We start from the raw sequence: 16,836 nt of genomic DNA on the forward strand, positions 1-16,836 counted from the left end.
GGGGGAAGAACCTTCCCTGCTCTCCAGCCTGAGCTGCCCTGACATATATTCATACCATTCCCTCAGGTACTGTCACTGGTCACCAGAGAGGAGAGATCAGTGCCTGCACCTCTATTTGCCTTAGTGAGGAAGCTGGAAAATGTGGTATCATTTCCCTTCAGTGTCCTCTTCTCTAGGCTGAACACACAAAGTGACCTCAGCCTCTCCTTGTATGGCTTCTGCCCTTCTTCACTGTCTTTGTGCCCCTGCTTTGGGCATTCTCCTATGGCTTTAGATTTTTCTTATACCTTGGCACTCTGCATCAGTGGCTCCGAAGGGAGATTTGGGGGTTTTTCACCCAAAGTGCACACCCTGTGTCCTGGCAGCACATGGAATGGGCAGCTGGGTCTGACACCAGCCCAGGCACTGGCCAGGCACCCCCACACTGGCATTCCAAGGCTTTTGCTGTGTGTTGTTGCAGCTCCAACCAGGCAAAACCAAACTCTTCATTTGACTGCAACGAATTATGATCATCTCCTTTCCCCCCACAACCAAACTCCAAGGCCACCACTCAACCCCCAAAGGGCAAAGGGATGGTGAAGAGGCAGCAGCAGTGCTGGGCACTCAAATTTTAACACATGGTGGTGTCATAATCCCCACCTTGGTCTTTGTTTTCAGTGTGGTACAACCCTCAGAGACACCCAGGCTATAGCCCAGAGCCCTCAGTGTCATCGTCCTCCCTCTCTCCAGCAGAAAAAGGGATTTAGCCTAAAAATTAAGACCTTGGGCAACCTGCAATGCTTTGTCTTACAGGCTGCAATGTCACAGTAAAGTTTTCTGTGATCTTCAGCAGGACTTTGCCCAGGTGCTGGAGTCCTTCCCAAAGCACATGAATGTGGCTCAAATGAAGAGACATAACCAAAGAGGGAAAAAAAAAAATAAATAAATAAAAAGAGAAGTTCAGAAGGAACAATCAGAATTGAGTGGGTGCAAATCAGGCAAATAGGTTTAGCTCAAGAAGAAAAAGGTGTCTGGCAGAACCTTCCACACATCAAATTCTGGCAGAACCTTCTCCACATCAAATTCTGCACAGCTGTTTGGTTTCAAAATATTTTTGCTTTGAAACTCACCTCCTGTTTGTTTGGTTTGATTTAAAGGGTTAACTAACCTGAAAAACTAAACAAAACTATTTGCTTTGGGCTGACTAAACTGATTAATTCAACCCACACTTTTCTCTCTTCCCTCTCTAGGTTTGTTGTTCTGATTTAAAAAGGAAAAAGCAATAGCTTTGAGCTGATCTGATTTTTTTGTATTTTTTCCCCTCTCACCCTCTTGCACTTTTCGGTTTGGCTACCAGGCTGAGAAATCTATTACCCACAGGGATCCCAGGCCAGCCTAACCCACATTTGACAGTAAAAGAAACCAGATTCTCCATGTCTTTCTAGCCCCCGGCTTTCTTCTTGGTCTTTCCCACACGCTTTTAGCTCCCACTGGGACCAGTGGCCACGCTGGGTGTCAAGGAGGGGAGGACCCTGTGCGAAAGGCTGCACGTTTCCCTCCTTTTCATACATGGAGAGGAGGGCTGAGGCTCCGTCACATCAGCCACATCCCAGGAGAGCCACACCAGAACCGAAACCCCCACGGACGCCCGAGCAGAGGCGAGACCGCGTCGAGAAGAAACAGCAGGGAGGCAGCGAAGCTGGACTCGATATGAATCTTTAATGCACAGAACAAGCTGCCGGAGCCTTTCCAACGAAGGCAGCACGCGGAGCCACCGCGTCCGCTCAGAGCGCCACAAAAGCCCAGCTCGCCTGCAGCATCCCGGGCACCCTGGCTCCCGCCCCGGGACCCTCGCTGGCAGCGCGGGGTCACCGCCACCCGCGCCACCTCCTCCTGGCGTCCTCGGCCACCACGGCACCGGGGCCCCTCGCCCCACGGCTGCTGCCCGGCGGCAGGGCAGGCAGGGCAGGCAGGGAGGGGATCACCCTGTGCCCATCAGCTCCCCTCTGCCTGGCCCTGGCCGGCCTCGAGTGGGTATCTCCTCCTCCTCAGGGTTTTGGAGTGTGTAGTCCAGGAAATTCAGTAAGAAAAGATTAAAAAGGAGAGGCTTTTATGCTGAGTCAAATTAGGTAATTTCTTTTTTTTTCTTTCTTTTTTTTTTTTTTTTTCGCTCTTGAAAAATTAAAAAAAAAAAAAAAAGGAAAAGAAATTAAAGTCCAACTTGCTCATTTCTTGTTTCTCTGCTGTCTGTGTGAGAAAGTCCTGTTTGGCCTCGCTGTCCCCTTCCACCCCCTCTGAACATCACCCGACCCCAAACCCCACCAGCCACTCAGCACATCACAAGTCCTCGACTCCTCGGAGTCCCTTTGCCTCCCACAGCTCCAGGCCCGCTCCTTCCCTCACCGCCCCTTGGACTCCCCGTAGGTGTTGCGCAGCATGGAGACCATCTTCTCCTCGCAGGTGACTTTGGTGTCCTTTAGGATGCTGTACCAGACCATGCCGGGCGGCCGGACCTCCTCGCTGCGGCAGAACAGGTAGGGCATGGTCTCGGTGCGGCTCTGGATGTAGGCACTGCGCAGCAGCGTCGAGCAGTGGCTGCTGACCTTCTCCAGCCTCCTCAGGATCAGGTGAGCCTTCCTGCAGGGGACAGAGATGGGAACAGAGCAGCGCAGGCAAGGCACAGGGGACACCCGGAGTCAGGAGCTCTGCCACCAGCTCTGTCTTGTGGCAAGAATGGATGAGACCCATTGCTTAAGACATTGTCTTTCCTGTTCCAAGTGGAGAGAAGTTCTGTTTTTCCTGAAGTTCTGGGTATATCTATCATTTCACAGCACTAAGACCTCAGGTCTGACCCACTGGAGCAGCCTGTGTGCCCTGGGGACAATCTGCCCCAGCTGGATTGTCACCACCACCATATGATCCTGGCCAGCTCCAGCACCTCTGCTGGCCCCACCTGGCACCCTGGTGAGAACCCCAGCACCTTCCTGCCCCTGACTGATGAGCACAGCCCTCCCTTTCCTGATTTCCCAAGTCTGCAGGAGGTAAACAAGCCAAAAGGACTGACACTAAAAGAGTGAGAGAAAAAAAGCACAGCACATTAAGACAAAACAAAATAAACCCGTAAGAAACCAAGAATCCCCTTGTGGGAGTCTGCAAAGTGCTAAATCAAACAAAGGGAGGGAAGAGGATTTACTTCAGTGGTCTGAAACTTTCAAGATCACAGATTATTTCCTCTCCCTCTGGTGCCACAGGAAAGCTCTGGATTCAGGAGTCGGGGACTTCACAGTTCCTGCAGGAATGTAAATTCCCGATAATGATATGTCAGGGGCAGCACTGTCAGTCAGCAAGGAATAAACAAGGGGATTATTTGATTATGAAAGCTGAGTGGTGCTGCAGCTCGGGCTGTGAGCTCCCAGCCCTGGGGAGGGTCAGGAGCCTGATGTCTGGGGATGGGACGCTAGGGAAGGGCTGGTCAGGGTCACCTCAGTGCCAGAGCAGAGGGCAGAGACGGTGGCAGGAGGCAAGAGGGCATCCTGGCACCCGCAGCCAGCTCGGACCTCGCCCTCCAGAGTGGGAACACTGGATGAAAGGCTCTAGGAAACCACTGATCCTCCGGGGCTGTACATGGAAAACTCTCCCACTCCTCTCCAGGGTGATGTGCTCTGGGTCAGCTTTGAGGGCAAAGGAAGAAAAAAGGAAGCTGGTCCTTCCTGGACTACATTCCATGATATCCATTTATGGATTTCATCCACAAAGACACAAGGCAGAGAATAAAAAATTTATAATAATAAAAATTTGAGGGCAATTTGAGCCTCGTTAGCTACACACACATCTATAATAATGACAATGTCATGGGCTGAGCTGTGCCCAGCTCTGACACAACTCCTCTACTCACCTTACTCTCTGTAACAGCCACCTGACCTTCTACAGCATCTGGTGCTCCCACCCACACAGCAAGACCTGACCCGCTGCCAGGAACAGGTCCTGTGCTGCTGGAACAGGTCCTGTGTGCCTCTTGGAGCCACAGATTCCATGATGACATTAGGTGCTTTTGGTGAAGACTGATTGATTCAAGCTCAGCTCAGCAGCAAACCAAACTCCATAGTGATTGTCCCTACAATTGCCAACCTTCAGCAAATCAGTCACTGCAGCTGGAAGGGACTAAAAGCCATCACCTGTGCCACTTGCTGCTGCGATCAACCTCCCTGGATGAATTTCTTCTCACCTGTTCCTAGAGTCAGGAGCTGGTGATCTTCAAGTGCTCCCTGTCCTCATGCTGGCAGATTGTTTCTTAACATCTGCACTGGTTCTCCCTTTCAGGGAAGGCTGAACAAGCACAGGACCCACATCACCTCACAGGATGGACTTTTATGTCAGCTGGCCATGCTCAGGAGGGGATCACTCAGCCAGAACACCCTCACAGAGGAAAAACCACATCTCTGTAAGGCCACAGCTCCAGGATCACCATGATTTATCACAAAGCAGCTCTACTGCCAAAACAGGGTACAGGCCCTTCCCCAGCCATTTAGCTTTTTTTTGTGTTGGTGTCCATGGACCTGAAAGCTGTGCCAACACGGGGAAGTTGTTTATTCAAAGGTCAAGCAATCATTGGGTTTCCCCCCAAGACTGGTTATTCCAGCTCACCACAAGGCCTCTCCCAAGGAGCAGCCATGACCAGCCCTTGAGAAAACCCTCATGGTGGGTAACCAGGAGTGGATCTCTCAGCTGGCCAGTAGCTCTCTGCTAGCCAGGCTCTCCTCTTCCTCTGTTCCCTTCTCACCACTTCCCCTATTCTACCCTCCACAGCTTTCTTCACCCATCTCTCACTTTTCTCACACCCAACCTGCCTTTGCCTCCACTTCCCTTGGCCTTCTCTACCTTCCCATTTTCATTCCTTGCTCCACTACACTTTAATGATCACCTGGATATTGCTAGAACTCATCATGTGGTCCTTGCTTTCTGATATATACTCAGGCCTCTTATCCAGGCAAATATTCCTACATGTGAGAAGCACTTCAAGGATGGCAAGAAATACAGGGGTCAAACCACCCCGACCCCAACCTGCTGATGCCTGCTGATGCCAGAGGCTGTGGTTCTCCTGGAGCTGTCTCCACACACCTGCTGCATCCACAGCTCCTCTGTGCACTCAGTCCCAGGAAAAACCTGTGTTTATGGATGGGATGGGCTGGCCCATCCCATGGTTGGGCCCTGTGAGATACTGAAAACACACTGAACTGTGGTCACAGAGGAGACAGGGTGACAGGGGAAAGGGAATCAGGCCCCTCACTTCTGATGTCCAGTGCCAAAGCTCCAGTTTTGATGGGTTTCACTGCTTTGAGTCATTTATTTTAGCAGGGTAATGAAGTCATGTGTAAATGTTAGATTTAGCTTTTGGCTGTCAGCTGTTCCCTCTTAAAAAAATAAGGAGGAAGAGAGACAGAGTGGGTGAGGGGAGGGGTGAGAAAGAGAGAGAGGCTTTCTGGTGAAGACTGGGTAATAAATTACAGGAGCAGTTCTTGGGCTGCCAATTTAACACCATAAATCAAGCCCTGGGTATTACCCAAGTGCTCCCTGCGGAGGGCTGTTGGGTCAGAACGACCACCTTTTCAAATACTGGAAATGAAATCTTCCTAAATGCTGACCAACCTCATCCCTGCCAGAAATTGCAATTTATTGCCTTATTAAAGGGCAGGAATTGGGAGGGGACACCAGGGGAGTGAGAAGGGAGTCACTCTCCTGGCTGCCTGTGGCTGGACCCCAAGCTCTCAGTCCCCAAAGGGATGAAGTGCCCCCCTTCCCCCTCACCCCACAGCCCAGATGGGGATGCTCTCACGTTGGTGTGGGCCAGCAGTGCCTTCTCTCCCACCGCAGGAGCCAGGGACTGATTCTGGACTGCACTGAGATGGTGGATTTAGGAGGTCACAGCACAGTCACAAATGATGAAGAGGGGGATTTAAAAATAGTGACAGCTCTAAGCAGCCACTTCCCCCTGCGGTGCCTCGTGGCATGGAGGGAGAGAGGAAACGGGAGGGGATGGGAGTCTGCTGCCAGGGCACTTTCCAAGGGCTCCTGCATGAACCAGAGTTCCCACTGCACAGGAGACAGGGCCCTGAGGTCCCTGCTGCCAGCCCCAGCTCTGCAAGGATTTGCCCGAGAGTAGAAGCTTCCTGCTCTGCCCAGTGCCAGGGGTGCTCTGCTGGGATGTTTGTCCCCTCCAGCTGCACAGGGGACAGCCAACACTCACCTTGAGGGCTGATAGGGATAAAAATATATCCAGAGCCAGCCAAACCCTGCCTTCCCTTACCTAAAACAGGGTAAAGCTGCGTGAAGGAGCCATTAAAGAATGCTACCTGGGCTGGAAGGAAGAATGAGGTTCCTGGGACTGCAGGGAGGGGTGGCTGCCTGGCTGTTGTGTTCCTGTATGAGGTGATTTTGTCATGAATTCAGATTTTCCACTCTACTGAGAACTGACCTGGGTCTTTCAGACCTTCGTGTGTGAGGACAGTGAGTCCAGGACTTGATGGCCTCTTATCAGAGCCTCCCATCAGAACATTGCATTCCCCCTTGTACCAGAAGGCAGCTGCTCTGGAGATGCATTTCATGTCCCTTGGCCAGCCCAGCTGCCTGCCTGGGTGACTGGCTGGAGCTGGGGACAGGTTGTGAGCCCTGGGTTGACACCACTTACTGACCCCTGTGTTGCTGGTAGCCACAAACAGGGGCATGGAAAGAAGATTTTAACTTAATTATTTGTTCTGCCTCCTCTTAAAAGCCATACCCTGCTTGCAGTGGTCGTAAGAATCATGCTGAAACACAGAGAAAATAATAGTGAAATCTCCCTGTGGCTGTGTTAGGGAGCAGGCTGGCTGCAGGGATCCAGAGGTCTAGATGCACAGTAGCATTAAAGTTCACTGATTTAGACAGATTCTTCTGTCTTGTTGGAACAAATTAACTGTGTGAGACTCACTCGGTGCCCATGAGAGGAATGGGGGGAGCAGGAAAGGGGCTGCTGTTGCTAGAGGAGATGAGCAGGATGAGGCAAGCCAGGTGTTGGGATGCTGCTGACCACGGAAAATCCTGGTTTAGGGCCACCTATGAGCTAAGTTTTTAATGTCTCCTTAATGTAAACGGTCTGGCTGGGACATCTGGATGTCAGTGTGTCTTCTTGCCAGCAGCTGTTTGCAGTAACCTGTGGCTTTCATGGAAACTGGGCTCACGAGGACCTCAGTGTGATGTATTTATTACACAGAGGCAATGGACTCCCCTCTTGTCGCTCCGTTTTATGAGCGAGCATTCACTGTGAAGCCGAGGCTCATCTGATAAACATTTCAAGGTAGAAAAATGCACGTTCCCCTGGGAAGGAGAACAGCCTGTCAGTTAAAATCCTGTTATGAGATGGCCTCCCTTGGCAAAAAAAAAAAAATCCTCGTTGCCTCCTGCCGTGTCAGTGCCTCTGCTCCTGTCCAAGCTCCCCGAGAAGCCAGGCAGGATGGCAGAGCTGCACTCTTGTCACAAGCCTGGCACTGGCTGCCCTGGCTTTTATAGATCCACCCTCTTGGCTGCAAATCACGTATTTCTCAGTGCTGTGAGGAACTCCCCTGGCTCAGTGAGGACAATAGGCAGCTGCCAAACTGACCATGGGTTCCAGATGTAGCTGGGTCTGGGACCTGGCAGTTTAAATGTCACCCTGCTGTCCCACAGCTTGAAGCAGGTATCGTGTTAGACAGCATCCTTCAGAAGGTTGGATCTCAAGTAACAGGGGAAATAAAGATGTGTAAGAAGAAGCTGATGGCTCCCAGGGATTCAGAAAAAAAGGAACAATTGCAAAGGACAAACAAGCCTGCAGTGTCATCAGAGGGAAGGCAGGGGGAAGATGAGAGTGGCTCTGTGCCAGAAGCCACTGAACCACCAAAGAAACTATGACCAAGGTCATCTCTGGAGGAGGACAAACCCCAGGCCAGCTTGGATCTATGTCCAGAAGGTGTGTAAAGTTGTGAGGTGGCATCCTGGTACTATGGAGAGATACTCAGCCACATCCAACAAGCAGATAGGAACAAAGGGACAAGGAAAACCTTTTCCAGGCCTATATTACACTTTTTTTCCCCTACTCCTCAGTGTTTCCAAGCCCCCAGCTCACCCACTTGGCTCGGGGTGGATGACGCAAACATTCATGCAAAGACCACAAGCTTCCAGGTGTCCCACCAACATTCATCCAAGGACTGAGCAGGACCTGGTGCTCCAAGGGGATGCAGGACAGCTTGGTGAACACCAAAAGGGGGCTTCTCTTACCCACAGGGAGACTAGGGGGTCACACTGGCAGTGGCCAAGCAGAGGGGTGCTCTGGGCAGGACACAGGGAAGGGACAGGTACCTGGGCCCCAGCTCGTCCTCACTGCGCCACACGAAGTCTCCAAACTTCTCGTAGTGAGAGTTGTAGTGGTGCTGGACTCGGAAGAGCATGGAAGCAGAGACCTCCATCAGGGTGTTGTAGGCTGTCTGCTGCTCCTTCCCGCTCGTGTAGCCGTTGTAGAGGTTGTAGATTTTGTCAGCTATCTCTGGAAAGGATCAGGGCACGGGATTAAAGACCAGCTGAAGGTGCCAGCATGGGAAGAGGAGAAGCAGAGCCCTTGGCAGGGCTGGCAGCAGGGGCTGGGGTGGCTGCCAGTCCCTTGGGGCTGCCTGCAGTGGGGGTCAGTGACTGCAGAGCATTCAGCAATTCCTCAGGCTCATCCTGCAGTGGGTGCCCTGCATGAGCAAAGTTGGCCCAAAGACTCCAGCAGTTCTCCATGAAGGAGCAGAAGGAGGAGAGGCAAAAAGTTGCCAGGACAGGCAGACAGCCTTATCCTCCCAGGAAGGGCAGGCAGGCTCTTCCCAAATTCACCAAATCAAAACCCCTTCACAGCTATGGTGCTAAAGAGTAGGAAGAGACCAATCCTTGATCCCAGGAAGGTTCTTCAGCCAGAAATGCAGCACCTCATCGTTGTGGGCAACCGCTGGAGCAGCTCAGATGTTTTAAACAAGAGTGTTAACTCTCTGCTGTAGAAAAAAATCTCTTTTTGGAGATAAGAAATGCACAAAACTACATCTCCTTTCTTCACAGTCTCTTGTTTGCTGTTTTTCCAGTGGAATGCTTTTCTTATTGAACAAAGAACTAAGCAATAACCAATTTTTTTTTTCTGTGTGATATTCCCAATGGAAAACAAGCAAGAAAGAGAGCAGGTAACATGATGGTCACACAGAGGAATAATTTTAAACCCGAAAGCAGCCAGGTGCTCTGGTTTGGGTGTAAGGACAAGTGGGATTAGTTTTAAAACTGAACAATGCAAATTGTGCAAAAGTAACTGGGCTTTTATCAACATTTCTGTTTCCAAACTGATCCAGCTGCCTCCAGCATCCCTTCAAACACCCAGAGCCAAAGGTCTGCATGGCCCAGCCAGGGCTGCTTCTCCCAGGATTGTAAGAAGGGATTGCTCTTCTTCCAGGGGGGCACAGCCATGCATGGGAAGGATGTCTGTGTGGCATCACGGAGTCATCAGCTGGCCAGCCAAGGAGACTTTGCCCCTGGACACTCCTGCAGCTTGTCACCCATCCCCAGATGTGTCCATGGGTGAATTTAAAAGAGCTTTCCCACTGGGAGAGAAGGGCCTGGGCAGGTTTGTGGGAGCACAGTGAAGAAAGAAAAATCAAAATCAGCAGGAAATGTGGAACATGAGGCATCTGAACACTGACCTTCAGCCTTGCTGTCATCTACCAGCGGGCAGGCTGTCCTCAGGGTGACTGTGCTCAGCTCTGAGTGTCTCCCTCGTGTATCCACCGCGTACAGGGTAAATCTGCAAGGCAGGAAGCAAAAGGAAAACACCCTCAGTCCCACACCACCAGGTTGTTAAGGGAACCAGCTTCCAGAAGAGAAAGGAAAAAGGTGGTCCAGGCACTCTCAGTCAGTTGTGGCATCTCAAGGAGATGTGAGATGATCTCCTGGAACAGAGGAGAACCCAGGGATAGGAACCAGGGTTGAGGGGACAGGCGACTTCATCCCTTTCTGGAATCTGCAGGACTTCATTTCCTCTCCCCTCATCCAGGGACCCCTCTGGGGCTTTACCCTGAACCCCCCTGACTGCAGAGAGATGCAAACACCTCAGAGTTGCTCTGCCATGCACAGATGTGACCATTATAACACGGTGGTGTTTGTGAGCCAGGCTCCTCTCTGACCCTTCTGGCAGCAGGGCAGTAATTCTTGCCTTAAGTGGGCTCTGTGCTGACAAGTGACAGCTCCTACTCATCCTGTGAACGGCCCTTGAGTTGTTTGCTCCCTCATTTCCTCGCAAGGGTGGGGCTGGCAAAAGGGTGGGAATGATAATTTCACACTTGAAGCTAATGGGGAGCATCTGACAGTAAAATACAGCTTTTGTGCCTCATGGAGCATTGAATAAACAGGCTGTGGCTGCATGGAACGTCGCAGGATGCTGAGCTCAGAGTCCTGCTCAGAGCATCAAAGCTGCAGGATGGGAATGCTTCTTCACAGCAGGGGTGACAATCTTCTGTCCACTCTCCCAAAGGGCATCAGTTCGTGTTTATTCACTCTGAGCTGGGCATGGCAACTCAAGCTGGCTTTGACAAAGTGCAGGGGCTGGTTTGAACCCCTCAGAGGTCTGAGATGCCTGGTGGTGGGGTACCCAGCCTGAGAAATAACACACCACCCCCTCCTTAGCCTAAGGTAAAACTGACCAGCTCTTGCAAGTGAGTGTAAGGAGTATCATAAAAGCAGCTGAAGCTTAAATGGGATTGAGCCCCTGAGGTATGTTTATGTAAGTAATGGTCCTAAGTCCTTAGCATCCTTGGGGGTGACAGAAGCAATGCCTCCCTCTTTCTCACCCCACACACGAGCACTGCCAGCCCCTCTCTCCTCCCTGCAGGCCCTGCACATCCCACATGTGGCTGATAAGAGCTGACATTTGCACGGTAGCAATTCCCAGCACAGGACATATTCCCTCCAAGCAATTAGCATTAGCTCCCTGACAATAGTTGCTGTCTGAAAGGATGCCAGCAGACTGCCAAGGAGCTCACTTGTGTGCAGGGACAACTCCCATTTCCACAAAGCTGGGGCACACAGGGGATGCACACGCTCAGCTCACCCAAGGAGATGCTATTGAATCCTTTTGGCATGACATCATTCCTTTCATTTACCAGGAGCCTTGCTCAGAGTGGGAGTGCCTCAAGAAGGACATCCACACTGGGCCACTTCACAAGTGCCACACACAGGCTGTTCCCACTGAGGGACACACACAGCAACAGGGCATCACAGAATTCCATGCAGGAGTCTGACTGCAGGGCTTTGCCTCCCATCCTGAAGGTGCCACCAGTCCTTTCCCTCCCTTCAGTTCACAGGGAGTGAGGAGTGTCCTGCTGGGAGCAGGGAAGGTTTGTGTGTCAGCAGCACCAACAGGGGCACCCAGTGCTGGGCAGAGGGACTCCAGCCCAAGAAATGAGGAGCTGCAGTGGGAGAACAGGGCAGGGACCCCCAGCTGCTCACCCACTGCAGGGCTCTTCTTGCTCATCAGCAGAAGCACAACAAGCAGTAAGAGGGCTCAGCATCAGGGTTCTGCTCGAGCTGCTCCCCATCACCATCCTGGGGTCGTCTGCTGAGCACAGTGGCTGTGCTGCTGCATTTGCTTTGGGAAAAGCGTGAGCAGAGCTGCTCCCCATCACATCTTGGGGTCCTCTGCTGAGCCACAGTGGCTGTGCTGCTGCGTTTGTGTTGGGAAAAGGGTGAGCAGAGCTAATGTGTAACCTCTGCTCTGCCTGCAGTAGCTCAGGCTGGCTCCATTAGCTCTGAGGCAATCAGTGCCAGAACACTTTCCTTGGAAAACAGAAGACTTTTATCAAAACATAATTGTAATATTCAGCAATTAGTGCCCATTTCACCTATTCCATTGCCAAGGGGTCAGGAGGATTGGTTGGGTGTTGAAGCACATCCACCCCTTTGGGTGATGCTGAAGACCTGTGAGCCTTTTGACTGCACTTCTCCCCTCTGCCCAGCTCACAAAGGAGCAAAGTCACTCAGCTGCCAAGAGCATCTCTTCTGGTCAGGCCTGGGTTAAAAAATAGATGACAAAAAAAAAAAAAAAAAAAAAAACAAAGCTCTAATTTCATTTTTTTTTATGATGTAAGGGGAAAAAACCCAAAAACAATGTAAATGGAAAAACATCAGAATCAAAGTGATTTTGATCTTGTCAAAAATTCTTTTTTTGACAACAAACCCAATTGCTTTACCTCACCTGGAGCCAGTCCTCTTTCAAGAACCTTGGAAGAAACTCTTTCATCTCCATTCCTTGTGAATGACATGTTTTGGACTCAGCACCCCAGCTGGAGTGGAGGCTGGCAGCCTGGCAGCACACAGCCTCTGCACCTCTCCAGCTCCTTCCAGCCAGTGACCTCAGAAGGTTTTAACATTAATTACAGTCCAAAAGATCACCCTGAAGCACAGCAGTATTAATAGCTCTGTTTTATCGACAGTAAACAGAGACACACGGGGTGAAGCATCGTGCCCCAGAGAGGCTCAGTGACATGAACAGTTTGGAAACTCGGGAGATGATGGTTTCCAATCTTCTTCTCAAACCACTTGACCACCCAGCCTCTGCAGCAAAACACTTTTATGGCCAGTTAATGGCACTGTGCAGAGTGCTGGGGTTTAGTTTTGTTCTTTCATTCCTGGAAATGGACAATTAAGAGAAGGGAGTGCAAAGACCTGTGTCTCTGTGTCTCTGTGCAAAGCCAGCATTCACATCTTGCTGGAACCCTTCAGCAGATGCAGGCAAGGAGCAGTCTAAGACCCAATGGGACATCAGTGAGGTGGCCAGTGGCAGGAGAAACCACCACTGCATGGGAGGGATGGGGATGAGGATTTCAGCTAAAGGAGGGCAGGTTTGGATAAGGTATTAGGAAGAAATTCATTGCAATAAGGGTGATGAGGTTACCAAAACAGGCTGTGGACTGCACATGCCTGGAGGTGCTCAAGACCAGGTTGGGCAAGGCTTAGAGCAATCTGGGATAGTGGAAGGTGTCCCAGCCCATGGTACAGGGTTGGAATGAGATGAGCTTTAAGGTCACTTCTAGCCCAAACCATTCCATGATTGTGCACCTTCATGACAAACCAGGGGAAAATCAAAGTGATCACGCTGAGGGAGGGAGCTAAGCCAAGGGCAAGGTGGGATTTTGCAGCACTCCATGGAGATCCTCCTGCCCCACTTGAATCTGTTATGTCGTTGTGGGCCAAGGACCAAGCCAGGCATCATCCCCACTTGAATAGGCCAACCCTGGTAATTAGTAAACAAATGAGGCCAAAGAGCAGTTCTGAGTGCTTGCCCAAGGCAGAGATCTCTGGGGTGAAGTCAAAGCCAGAAACTACAAGGTCTGAGACCTACAGTCATTGCACAAAACCACATCAGACAGCCTGGAATGCCATATGGTAGCTACGATCTGGCAGAAGCTCCTTCATACCCTGGAGATGTTTTGTTTAGTGATAAACTTTCCTCACCACACTTCCTCATCCTCTCCCTGTGCTTTCCAAAGGAGCTCCAGTCTTCCTGCTACTGTCTCACAGCTGATTCTCTTCTTCACCTGTGCCTTCAGTAAGATCCTACACAAAGACTGGTATTTCTAGAAACATATTTTACCTGAAGAGGTTTCAAAGAGGTGCAAACACATGTGCTCCTGGCAGGGATCAGCCCTCCATGACTGGAAATGCTGCCACCTCTGCAGCAAATCACAGCATACAAAGTCCTACAAAGTAATGCTGGTTAAATGTTTACTTCTAAATTCAAATCTATTGGGACCTGAAGGAGCTTTCAGGGAGAGACAGAACCCAATCAACATTTGCCTCAGGAAATGTCAATACCTTCCTTGCAGATTCCCCACCCAATGTTGGCTGAAGGCTGGGTTTTACCATCAGGCTCAAGATGCTTCTTGGGGGGAGGAAGAGAAAGCAAGAGGGGATTGTTAATGCTTTGGTTTCTGAAACCCAATGGCTGTTGAGATTGCCCATTGCATTTCAAGAGATTTAAAACCCAGAAAAGAATGTTTCTATCCTTCCTCAATGCAGAAAAAATACCCATTAAATACAAATTTATAAAGGCACAAAACTCTTAAGATTGAGAATGAAAGCTCAAAACATGTTAGTTATTTACAGACAGCATGTTTTGTTAACTCCCTCTCATGATGCTCATGACGTTTGAGTGCTTTACTCATGATCCTTATTTGCGGGAAGCAAGATAAGGACTTCTGAGTCTGACCCTCCTTAGCTTGGCTGCTGATTTCTTTATATCCTACAGAGATACCACAGGCATTTCTGGTCTGCCCTGTCTGCTCTTCCCGAGGCCCTTGGGCTGGTGCAGCTGCTCCGTGAGATGCTGTACCACATGGGCTGCCTGGGCTGCAGAGAAAGGCCCGGATAAGGAGCTCAATTAGCACTCCCACAGCCCCCACGCTAATTAAGCGTGTGTCTACTGGGAGCTGGCTGCACCCAGCAGCAATGGCTGTGTGGCCAAGCCAGGCTCTGAGAGGAGCCCATGTGAATGAAGGACAGGGCAGAGGTACTTCTCCAGAGCCCAGTGTCATGCAAAAACACGGCCTCAAGCTTTCCGAAGTGGTGCAACCACAAGATGCTCCTGCCAGTGGGGCCTGGCTCGAGCTTGGCTGATCTGCCTGGGCTTGGTGCCGTGTTCCTGCAGCCACGAGCCTCTTGCTGTTAACTCCAGCAGCTCGGCGAGGGCAGCCCTGGCTGGCGTCCCACACACAGCGTGACGGATTCTCCCTCCCCCGGCAGCATGGCTACCACCACCCGCCATGCCGAGCCTGAAAGCACAAATCCTGACTTGGCTGAGGTGTTACACGCACGTCCTGCCATCACTCCCTGCCTGGTCACAGCCTGTCCGTGCCTCCTGCGCAGCCCAGGCTGGCGGGGCTCGCACAAACCCAGCCCCACGCCGCCGAGCAGCTCCAGCGTGCCGACACACACATCACACCCTGCCTCGCCAGCCCTCCTCGCTTCCTGTTCCAGCTGAAAAACAATGCCGAGGCCTCCCTTTAAAAGCCCTCAGTGGAGCAGCTCTTGGCATCCCGTGCTTCCCTGCTGCCCAGTGATCTCAGCACGGAGACTGGGCACGAGGGATGGGGGCCGGGCTCGGGCTGCGCCAGGACGTGCAGAATGGAGCTGCCAAAACGGTGCCCCCAAACACACATGGGTGTGAACAGACCCTGCACTCTGCACGTCCCTGTGCTCATGGGACCCAAATAAACTGTTGTCTCCCATTCTTGTAGTCTGGGAGTGTCCTCAGTTCCCAGACACCAAGGTGAGGGGCTCTCTGGAGGGAGGCCAGGAGGCTTGAGTGGAGAGTGTTTCCTTGTCCTGATACCCACAAGTGAGCAGCATTAGACCATCATCCCAGCATTTCCTGGAGCTAAAAGCATCCATAAATTTCACACTGTTTCCCTTAAAAGACTCTTCTTGAGCAGTGTGGGAGCCCAGGGGTGTTGCGGGGTGGAGCAGAGCTTTGGGTGTTTCACCCCCAGCTACATGCCATGGGCTGTGAGTGGTCCAGGAGCCACCCACCCACTCCTGCCTCCCCTCCGTGGGCTTGTACATCCCCTGCAGAGCCTCCCAGCCACTTCCATTGAGGAACATGGAGCAGGAGTGGGGCTTGCCTGCCAGCAGCTGCCTGAGCAGGCATGGAAAGGGGTGTGTGTGTGTTCAGTGCAAGCATTCCCAATTCAGAAACCATTAGAATTTAAAAAGAAATCAAATCAAATAAAAAGCAGCCGGTTCATACAAGCCACAGGAATGCAGCTGAGCTTATTGACTCCTCTGTGATTTACAAAAATTAAGAGAGGTAAATGAGAGCAACCACCCAGTCTTTGCAGCAAATGCTGAGAAGACAATTAGCAGGGGGTGGTTTTGGGAAGGAGAGGATTTCTTGGTCTATTTGTTGGGCCCTGGCTTTGGGCTTGCTCATGCCATGCCTGTGTCCATGGTGCCAGGGGAGGGCTGGTGTCCTGGCAGGGGACTGACCACACTGTATCCCTGCCAAAGGCTCTGCTGGAGGCTTGGGATTTGGGCAAAGCTTTATAGGGCAGTGGTCACTCTTGTGCCATCTCCCTGGGGCTGGCACTGCCACAAGTGTCTTCTGTTGTTCATTGTCTTTGGTTCCAGTTCTGCTGTTCCATGGTTAGGAAAAAGTGGACAGTGCAATCCTGAAAAAAAATCCCATCTTTTAGAAAGCTCTTCTCACTGTTCGACTAACCGAGAAAAGCACCTTTTATAACTGAGCTGCTTTCAACCATCTGTGACAGCTGACCTGCTCCCATCAGCATGATGGAGGAACAGGTTAGCAGCAACTGGTGCCACACTGGAGTATCAAAGCCTTGCCATTACACCAATATGTGGGGCTGTCAGTAAACTGTTCTCACAATTCACACTTCTCTTCTCCCCAGGACAGCAAATGTTGTGAGACTAATCGTTATCCTTCAACAGGTGCCTCCCAGCAAAACCAGACCAGAGTTGTCAGATGTACCTGCCAGGACATGCCTCAGGTGCCTCATGCCTCTTGGAAGCGAAGGGCACTAAAACAGTGCCCAGCAAATACTGGAGGAAGGAGGCAGGAGGATGGCACAGGCTGCTCTGCACAGTAGGAAGCTGTTTGATGAGGGAGGTCTTTGGAAAAGGGAAGAGGAGATTTGATTTCTCAGACAGTAAGGGCAAGCAGAGCTGCTATGGGCCTGGGGACAGGCTTGCACAGCTTGGGGTCCATCTTTGCTTTGTGTCAACACTGGAAAAGTCACCCAGGGTTATCCATGCTGCTAGGTTTCC

At 51.3% G+C, this 16,836-nt stretch overlaps 1 protein-coding gene across 3 annotated transcripts in view; it reads right to left on the reverse strand.

Annotated features, from left to right (window-relative positions):
• Positions 1-1,679: 1,679 nt before the first annotated feature.
• ASTN2 (astrotactin 2) overlaps positions 1,680-16,836 on the reverse strand; it is a 335,047-nt gene continuing 319,890 nt past the window's right edge. For 2 of the 3 annotated variants that reach the window (XM_021551387.3, XM_085594033.1), the window contains 3 exons: positions 9,705-9,805; positions 8,347-8,530; positions 1,680-2,616 (listed from right to left, as the gene is read on the reverse strand). In XM_021551387.3, coding sequence (XP_021407062.2) covers positions 2,379-2,616; positions 8,347-8,530; positions 9,705-9,805 — 523 coding nt within the window. In that variant the 3' untranslated portion in view covers positions 1,680-2,378. Of the gene's footprint in view, positions 2,617-8,346; positions 8,531-9,704; positions 9,806-16,836 lie in introns of those variants that run through there. The other variant, XR_014958795.1, reaches the window with a different exon arrangement.

The sequence above is a fragment of the Lonchura striata genome, chromosome 17 (genome assembly GCF_050655825.1).
Source record: "Lonchura striata isolate lonStrDom1 chromosome 17, ASM5065582v1, whole genome shotgun sequence".
Taxonomy (NCBI): Eukaryota; Metazoa; Chordata; class Aves; order Passeriformes; family Estrildidae; genus Lonchura; species Lonchura striata.